This window comes from Lygodium microphyllum, unplaced genomic scaffold (genome assembly GCF_053477565.2).
Source record: "Lygodium microphyllum isolate KBCC unplaced genomic scaffold, Lygodium_microphyllum_v1.1.10 scaffold_87, whole genome shotgun sequence".
NCBI lineage: Eukaryota > Viridiplantae > Streptophyta > Polypodiopsida > Schizaeales > Lygodiaceae > Lygodium > Lygodium microphyllum.
In genome coordinates this window covers 203,666-213,838 of record NW_028229570.1, presented here as the reverse complement: position 1 = coordinate 213,838, position 10,173 = coordinate 203,666, and the positions used below count along the sequence as shown (strand labels likewise).

The 10,173-nt window shown below is 41.4% G+C and overlaps 1 protein-coding gene across 1 annotated transcript; it reads right to left on the bottom strand.

Moving 5' to 3' along the window:
* Window positions 1-2,389: 2,389 nt before the first annotated feature.
* On the bottom strand, window positions 2,390-7,548 carry LOC148008677 (uncharacterized). Its single transcript, XM_087674087.1, has 3 exons — window positions 7,334-7,548; window positions 6,434-7,242; window positions 2,390-4,726 (listed from the first exon to the last, which is right to left on the bottom strand). Exons 1-3 carry the CDS (start codon window positions 7,494-7,496, stop codon window positions 2,564-2,566), a joined length of 3,135 nt encoding a protein of 1,044 aa, XP_087530213.1. The 5' UTR covers window positions 7,497-7,548; the 3' UTR covers window positions 2,390-2,563.
* Window positions 7,549-10,173: the final 2,625 nt, after the last annotated feature.

The window sequence follows — 10,173 nt, the reverse complement described above, 5'->3', positions numbered from 1 at the left end:
CTCTCCCCTTCCCTATAGCCTCCTCTCCTCTTGCTCAAATATCTTCATAGACAATTGAAGTCATCCCATTGTCACATTGAATGATATGATATAGAAAAGTAATTGCCAATTGTTTTTTAAAGTCTACATGAACATTTTAAGTCTGGATAAACTAATATGATGTTACATCTACTACTTTAGCATAGGAGAAGTATTGAAAGAGAAGCATTATATCATTAGCTAGCCAACAATCTTGCAAGCCCAATGTGCCTTTTGTCCTTTGGAAGGTCTTTATGCATGGATCAATTAGTTGTTGGTAGGGAATATAGAAAATATGATTTTTGCTTATAGCTTTTCCCTAGAAACAAATGTTAAAGAAAGAGGATCATAGTTTGTCTATGCAATAGTGCAAAAGAAGGGGTATTAAATGCATATAGGTTAACAAAACCACTTGTGCAAAGTTCTTCTTGGAGGTGTAAATTTGAAGGAGCAACATCCTTGTGTGATTTAAGAGGTACATGAGAAAGTGCTTCTAGTTGTTGAAACATTCATCATTTTATGCAAACTCAAAGTGTTATCAATGGCACAATCGTTTCCATCAACTCTACTGATGGAATTCCCTTGATCTAAGCCTTGCATGAAGTAGGCTCCATTGAGACATAAGCAAGCATGTTCTTCCTTTCTTCACATATGGATTCTCATATGTTTCCTTAACTTGGCTTGACTTCAACTATAGGTGATAGATGGAGATACATAGGTGATGACAAGTGTCATGCTGATAATGATGAGGCATGGTGACAATTATTTGATTGGTGATGTTAATAGTGGACAAGACTACATTGAGCAATCTTTGCCTTCCCCTTCCATCTCCATGTTCTTCTTCAATGTCAAAGATATAGGCTTGTTTTATAGAGCCTCTATTTTCTCCATCTTGTAATGATGTCTCCATTTGTATACAACATTGTGCTTTTTGCATTAAACACATTGAAGCTTTTTTTTTTGGCATGCTTGCTTTTTGGATACATGCATGAAATTTGATATTTTTGGGCTTGCCATGTCATGTTATATGTTGGAGATAGGTTGTTAGGTTTCCATAAAAAATTTGTTCTATGCTAATCATGTAAATACAAAGGCAAAAGTGGTTAGATAACTGAGGTGCCAAAATTTTGATTGGGCAAGTTCAGTTCCAAGATGTTCCAAAGAGTCACAAAGAGAAGCACTTAGATCAAGGGCACACACAAGTCCATTCAACTCGTGTGAGTCCTCAAAGTGAAGTTGTGGCATGTATGGCCAAATGTGTTGAACGTATAACCCGCATTTGATGGGACTGTATGGTCTTCATTGAGTCCCTTAAAGATGGGGGTTCTAATGAGCTTGAGAAAGTGTTAGCAATGTGTCAACCATTTGTCTTACTCCCGTGAACCCATCTTCAATTGACCTTGTTTGTGTGTGTGTGTTTTTTAGAGTTGACCTTTTGTTTTTGGACTAATTCATCTCATCAAGGGTCTAATTCTCATGATCATTTAGTTTCTTCTAGATTTGTGTAATCCTATAAGGCAAGAAATAGCAAGACTACCAATGGGCAAACCTAATGCATTTTGTTTGGCACCTCCACCTTCTCCATTGAAATATGTGAATAGTTATCTTTATATCAAATTTTAGTATTTGACTATATAGTACAAGTCATTTTAGAACCCATATTACAATATGCCAAGTGATTTCATGCCATCATGTGGCTATTTGCATTGCTAACAAAGGTGTAAGTTTTTTTTTTTCTTATGTGAAATTCTACCTCATTATTATATAGATGGATCCATAATGACCTTTATTTCTTCTACATATAAGAGTGTTTTTTTTTCTTTGGGGGGGGGGGGGGGTTAAATTTGTTTTGATTTTTGAAGCTCTTTTTCTCCACTATTATAATAATGCAATGATTCTATTCTTATTTCATATGGTATTGTTATTGGCAGTTCATATTTGGTGCCTTCACATTTGATATTATGTCTAGTAGTTTATGTGGTACACTCACATTGCCCTATGCCAGTAAAGCCGCAAATCGAAATAGTTTGAAAAAAGTAATGTAGTTCTATATGTCAAGGTACCATGGAGCATCCCTCCTCACAGGTAGGCCAACCTTGGAGCTGCCCCTAGAGCTTGAACCCAAGACCTCATTAAACCCACACCCCTTTGTTACTAATCGACCTATGCTCTTACACATCAGCATAAAATCAAACTAATTCATCCTTGGGAATTGAACCTGGCTTCTCAGGCAAACACAAAGATAGAACCTTTGGTACTGATCGGCCTATGCTCTTACAGATCAGCATAAAATCGGACTAATTCATCCCTGGGAATTGAACCTAGCTTCTGAGGCAAACACAAAGATAGAAACATGCTTGATAGTGGTGCTAAGGGTGCTGGCACACGCATAGTCTTTACTTGCATTTCAAAGTAAAGATGATGATAAATTTAGTGAGTGAGTGCGAAAGAAAAAAGGCATGTCACGCGACACAAAGGTGACTTATTTGACATAGAAAAGGTCTTGTAGGTCTCTGCGTGACCTCCATCCTCAGAAACTGCCTTTTTATGTGTTTGCCTGTCTCCTTGCTTTCCTCTTCTTCCCGAGGAGGTTCAGAATTGCCAGCATGAGCAGGAAGCCCAGGACGAAGCCCACTGCAAGACCAGGAGGGTACAACAAAGCCTCGCCATGGTCATCATCATCGCGGGGCGGGGCAGTTGTAACAGCAGGAGCAGCAGCAGGGCCAGGGCAAGCGGTCGGCAGCGGGGCACCGCAGAGGCCGCTGTTGTTGGCAAAGTGCTCAGGAGGGAAGGTGGAGAACTGGGTCCCACTTGGTATCTTCCCCTCCAGCCGGTTGTTGGACACATCCAGCACCTCCAAGCTGTCCAGCCTTGCTAGCTGCTCCGGAATCGGCCCCGACAATCCGTTCCGCGAAAGATCCAGTGTCTCGACCGCAAGCAGACCTCCAAATGACTCTGGGATGTGGCCTGTCAACATGTTCCTGGATAGATTCAATGTCTTCAAAACCTTCAGTGCCCCCAGTGATGCCGGAATGCTCCCACTCAGTGCATTGCTAGACAGATCCAAGTGTGTGTAGAACCGCAGCACAATCGTCATATCTGCCTGCATGCCTTTCGAATACTCGTAAGCATTCCCCGGTGATCCATAATCCTCAAATTCGGGGTAGAATAAGAATTGCTGGTTCAGATGTGGATCTGACATGGCCACTAGCTCCCCCAAATCAGCTGGTATTGCCCCTGTAAACTGATTCCTTGAGATGTCAAGATTCCGGAGTTTGGTCAGGTTTTTAAGGCCAACTGGTATAGCTCCACCCAAATGGTTTTCGCTTAAGATAAGAGCTTCTAGAGATGCAGTGTCTCTGACCCAAGTGGGAAAGCCTCCGCTTATGAAATTGAAGCTCAGATCTAGGTCTCCTAAAGCTGTGCAGTTTTGTAAGGAACTTGGAATTGATCCCCTTATGAAGTTGTTTCTGAGGGATAAGTATTCAAGCTTCTGTAGGTTACCTAGCTCATGAGGAATGCTTCCTTCAAGCTGGTTGTCGTGAAGGATAAGCGCTAACAGGGTCGTACAGTTGCCGTAGCCAGGAGGTATTTTTCCTGATATGCTGTTGGAAGAAAGGTCCAAGCCATAAAGGTAGAAGTTACAATCTGTAGGCATTCTCATGGACCCACTCAAATTGTTGTCATGGAGGGACAGAAACATGGAAGTTGGCATAGGAACAGGTCCTGTTAGTTGGTTTTTGGAAATGTTGACAAACTCGATGAACTTGCTGTCCATGAGCTCATCAATGTGCCCAGAAAGCATATTGTTGGAGAGGTCCAAGCCACTCAGTTTTAGCTGCCCTATCCATAGAGGTATGTTGCCGTGGAGGCTATTGGATGACATTGTCAGTAAATACAACGCTTGCTGAGATGAGAGCCAAGAAGGAATGGTACCTGTCACATTGCAATGGTTCATGTGAAGCTCTTCCAGCTGGAATCTTGGTAGATTCGAAGTTGAGTCGTCTAGCTCTAAGAGATTGTAAGAGGCATAGAGTAGACGCAAGTTCGATGCATTCCACAGAGAGGCTACTATCCCCTTTTGCAGTAAGTTGTCTGAAATATCTAGATAAGTGAGCTGAGAAAGGTTTGTGAAAGAGAGGGGCAGAGATCCTTTGAAGTGGTTGTGATTGAGAAAGAGATCGCCAAGGTAGCTCAGTTGGCCGAGTGAGCTTGGAATTGTGCCCACAAGCTTGTTGTTGGAGAGATGTAACGTAGCTAATCTTTGCAAGTGGCCAAGGGATTCGGGAACTTTGCCTGCAAGCCTATTGTATGAAAGATCTAACTTTTTTAATCCCTTCGAGTAACCGAGTGAGGCAGGAATAGAACAGTTCAGTGCATTATGAGAAGCCATCATGTGTCGGAGCTTTTGAAGCTCCCCCATCGATTGAGGAATACAGTCAGTGAACTTGTTCTTTTGAATCAGGAAAAACTGGAGTTGTGTCATGTTACCTATACTGGCAGGCAATGCACCTCCGAGCTGATTGTGTGATAAGGCAAAAAATGCAAGACTCGTCAGCTGGCCTACTTCTGGCGGAATGCTACCCGTCATTGAGTTACCAGCCAGATTCAGATGTTGAAGCTGTGTGATGTTTCCCAAGGATGATGGAATAGGCCCTGCAATGTTGTTGTGCGAGACATCCAAATACAGCAGTGATTCCATGTTTCTCTGCAGATATTTTCACAGAATTAAAGAGTCAGCTTTGATGTATACACAATTTACAGATGTACTGAAATTGGTACATGCAGGCTTACAGTAGCACTAACTGAGAGCCCCCTACTTCAAATTTTCACATGCATGAGCTGCCTTACTGCATCCATTCCTCCCATTTGCGTATATGGTGGCAAAAGAACATGTTTCCAGCGTTCCAGCATTTGTGTGGGCCTCAAATAGGGGACAATGATGTTTCAGGCTGGCAGAAAAGGGCAGTCGCTACTTTTGCGCACCATTTGCTTCCATGCCACAGCACAAGCCTTCTCATAATCACATTACTAGGCGCTCCGCGGGGCGGGCGCGATTTTTGCCCGGGGGGGGGGGTGGTGCTGGACGCGTGGCACCTGCCCCCGCATTCTCTTTCTTTTTTGTGGGGGATTGGGGGGCTGCCACATGGCACCCGCCCCCCACCTCTCCTTAACTAATAGTATAGATGCTAGCTGTTTCTAAACATCCTTAGGGTGGTGCCGCAGCCAGGTACTTTACTTTCAAGGGTCTAGCGAGTGAAGGTAGCCACACCTTAAGTAAAGAGACAAAAGAACGCGCCACACCATATTCACTTTAGTTTGCCGTACTTCCATAAATCCTATCCTGGGTAAGGGCCGGGCGCAGCACCACCTAGTCCTGAGGCAGCACCACCCTTAATATTAGTTATCCTCCTTTTTACATTGAGACTACCTATAGTGGTGAGTCGACATGGAGACCTTATTTAGGGGTCACTGATTGGATGGCTGAATGAATAGTTTACAGGTTGACATGCTTTATAATTAATTTGTGCATCATTCCCATGCTTTTGTTGAGGAATAGTATAATTATTGAAGGTTACGCAGATTGTCTCCTCAGATTTATGAGAATGTCACGTTGTTAGTTCAGTGGTGATCGATTGTACTACAATAGTCCAAATGGTGATGAAGTGTGTACCTTGGTATTATGATGCACAATTCAGACAAATGCACTCTTGACTGGCTAATCATGTGTGAGTGATCGTCTATCCATGTGGGTACCTCCATTATGTATGGTATTTTATGGTATAGATACAATATTACAAAGTTCCACCCATGTGGGTACCCCCATTATGTATGGTATTCTATAGCATAGATACAATATTACAAAGTTCCACCCATATTATTTTTAATTCTCGAGACAATAGCTAAACATTTGAATGTGGGCTGAGGGTCTGCACGGACATGATAAGGCTTTCTTGGCCTCCATTCGTGAGGCTCTTCCAAAGGGCATGGAGCATTTCTTCCTATTTGGCAGTATGGTATAGACTAGACCTATTTTGCTAGCCTTCCATGGCCATCTGCTTTTGTACCTTGCTAACGCAATAGATTCAGTGCTCGTAGCTCAAGGGAGGTTTTGTTAAGGCATTTTTGAAATGAGCTCAAGTCCTTTCATTTTCTATGAGATCATTGTAACCATTGTTTGTAGCAGCCATTGTTAAGGAGATCCGATTTTGGTAATTCAAGTGATTCAAGATCGGCTTTGACGTGTGCCATATATACAGGAGTGAGTTTTGCTTGTGAAAAGACAGAAATTGAAATAAGGTCCTGCATAAGGCTACACAACATGTAAAACCTGAATTATCCCTCCATAACTTTATTACTTTATTTGTCTCCATGCCTTTAATCTATGCACTGTGCTTTAACATAAGAAAGTTACCTGTGAAAGCAACTGGATTAAGGTGCCATTCAAACTGGAGGAAGAGATATCCAGATGCTTGAGCTGTGTGAGGTTGCCTAAAGCTGAGGGGATGGTACTCTTAAACTCATTGTTTGCAAGAAAGAAATACTGCAGTTTTGTGAGGGCTCCAAGGGAATCTGGAATAGGCCCAGTCAAGTGATTGCCAGCAAGAGACAAGTAGTGCAGCCGTGTGAGTGATCCAAGGGAATCTGGAATACTGCCAGAGAAGGAGCAGTCTGAGAGGTCGAGGTACTCCAGCTGCTTCATATAGCCGGTTCCAAGAGAGGGATGGAGGGATCCATTAAGTTGAGGGCAATTTGAAAGGTCGAGGTGTTTCAAGGTGCGGAAAGTTAATGTAAGGGAGGAGGGCAAGACTCCTGCAAGCTGATAATTGTCTGAAAGGTCTAGGTACTGCAGGCGTGGCAAATTGTGACCAAAGATGGAGGAAGGAATTGTGCTCCAGGAACTGCTTGAAATGTCTAGAACCTCAACTTGGCCCAAGTAGACATTCGTGAAGTGAGACTCGTTGAATGCAGTGCCACTGAGATTGATGGATGTCAGGTTGGGTAAGAGGGCTAAGCTGTTGGGAAGATTGCAGCCGAGAGAGGGGTTGTTGCTTGCATCCAGCTGCTGCAGGCTTTCGATTTGTGCCAGGCCGCCCAAGAGAAGACTGCAGTTGCCCGAGGTATAATCATAGGGCAAGGTGCCGGAAATGTCGACCGATGTCACTTGCCCAGTTCTCACATCGCATGTGATCCCCTTCCATGTGCAGCAGTCGCCATTGCTCACTGTTTGCGCAAGTACAACACAGTAGTTACGGTCAAGTTTGTGTCTGCAAAAAAAAACCTTTGCTTGGGTGACAGGGAAGTCAGTGGTCACCTGAGAACTCCCAAATTGGGGGTTGATTAACGAAGGTGGAGCTAATGTTGAGGAGAATGTCTCTCTGGGAGGGATGGCAGCGCCCATCAGCGGTGCAGAAAGAGGCCCAGCATAGCATGCACACGATGATGCTGAGAACAGTAACAGGACTCCCTGATCTCATTTCGTTATTAGTTGCCTTGCCCACAGAACTCTCTCTCTCTCTCTCTCTCTCTCTCTCTCTCTCGTATATATGGGGCTGCGCCTTATTATCAACTTGGGTCGCCATGGCGACCTACCAAAACTTAATGTCGATGTACTACAGACTTGACTGTTGCTGTCGAGTATTGACCAAGGGAGAGACATTGCCAACCAAGGGAGAGACTTGACTGTTGCTGTCGAGTATTGACCAAGGGAGAGACATCGCCAACCCTGAGAGCCGGCGCATACGCGGATCCTCATGACTTTCAAAGGTTCATGATCACGTAAATCCAATGAGGGCCAAAGGGGTCAATATGTCCCACAAGCAAAACGCACCCCACCCCAATTCAAGTGACAATTATTTATCCATCATGGGAGAGACATTGTCAACCTTGAAAGGCTGTCCATACGCGGATCCTCATAACTTCCAAAGCTTTATGATCATGCAACAAGGCTGCATTAGGTCCCCCTCCAGGGTCTCGGAAGGGACAATCCTGTGGGGTTATGGGGGTGTGTGTGTGGAGAATGTGGCGAATGTGGGTAAAACAGGTTCATCTGTCCCACAACCAAAATGCACCCCACCCCAATTTAGTGACAATTATACAAAAACTGATGTAGCTCATTTAGCCACTTAAAAGTTACGACAATTTTTTCATATTACATATAAGCTTAATGTGAATCAAACAATTCAGCCATATAAATTATTTACATTTTGGTTTTCTTAAAACCTTATAACAATGCATCATTAAGTGTCACTCTATTAGCCTCTCATCGTTACTCTTGTGAACCCTTCGTTTATAACTAAGGGCCAGTTCAAACCTGGCAAAAAGAATGGTAAAGGCAATCTCCGCTGATCTACGTGTCCATTTCTTGTTGGCTTTTCAAATAGTGTGACAAAATTCTCATTTTAGGAATTTTTTGGCTTGGACATGTTGGGCATAATGAGCTCGACGGCCTAAAATTGATGCAAATAAGGTTTGAACCATTGCCCATTAATTTTTGTCCAATCAGATTCTTCCACGCACATTGGTATGCATGTTGTTCAATATGAACAATGTAGAATGAAACATGATTTTAACCATGTGTGCTATCCATTGAGGTTTGAACCCACCCTACATTTTCTTGATAAAATAATCAAAATGTCCAAAAATAAAAAGGGAACTCTAGATGGTATATGCAGTCTCACTACTAAAAAACGTTTATGTAGCTCACTTGGGAAAAAATTTTGTAATTGGGGTTTGTTAGATGCCACTCTTACTAGCTCTTTTACACTATTTTTAGTTTTAAAAGTTAATGTCTTCCCAATTAGGAACCCAATTTGAGGCTAGTGTTGATTTAAAACTGAGAAAAAAAGCTTCAAATAATGTGCTTACAACTCTACAACCAGATTTTGTCAACAATGTGGAACCATATCTCTCTCTTTTGCAAAATACACAAGGTCTCCATCTCTTTCTTTTTTAGAAATGTGTATTGTATTTGAAATAAATATTTACCATAATCTATGTAAGAGGCACACAAAGACAAAGAAGCACCGTCTATGGGTTGTGATTTACCTTGTTAGTGTTAGGGGTGGACTAGTTTGTTCCTTGGGTGGACTATATAAATATAGCATTTTCACAAATGAGTCATAAGTATTGTTAATATGATAGCCTGATGAGATAAATCTTTTGCCTTCAATATGGATATTTGATTACCATTATTGGGGGCTTTCATAGGTGAATAATGAGCCATTAGATTATGAAGTGTAACCTTTTGATAAGATGTGCATGAAGATAGACAAACTTACTTTATCGTCATGTTTTTTAATATGGATATGATGATATGTTATATTAAGGTAATATATTTACAACATCATTAGGGGATACATTAGAGCTTGCTAAAGGATCTTGTAACTATCTTGTAGACATATTGCTTACCCTTCACAATCCTTGAAAAATCTTTTAGATACTTAATGTAGTTCACATAGGTGTTGTCAATGTCAAGCTTACCAATGGGCCAATCCAGGTTTATCTATATCTTCATTGGTGAGTGCTTTTATAAAAATAAAGAATTGCCCATATTTCTTATGTCACCATAAGGTGCACATATGCACACACATATGTATACATACCTGCATACATGTGCATATGCATATCAATTGTACACATATACACCTCACAAACATATAGATGCACAAACATCCACATAGCTTGCATTCTTTACAACAAGATACGTACAGATGCACATGCATATAGCATGGATCTACAAACATTAAGCTCAAAAGCCCATTACATTTACCAATTATATTGCTTTTGGTATTTGTTTCACATTATGCACACATTAGAATACAATCAAAATATTTATCATTTTATGTTAAAATAGTACACCTAACATTCAAATTTGTATCCACAATAAATAAATATAACTTAGTGAAGTAAATATCAAAGAGCCCTAATATATTCATTTACTTTAGCTTCTATAATACAAGATTTAACTTTTTCCTCGAAAAGTTGTGTTTAATTTGGTTAATCTATTTGGAACTCAATCCCAATGTATTATTCATTGGTTACACATTATGCTCAACATGGGCCAATGTGTTTCAAGATAATTAACATTACTATGATATTGTTCTTACAATCCACTTTAATCTATTGTGAAGTCACTTTCTCATCTTACATAAG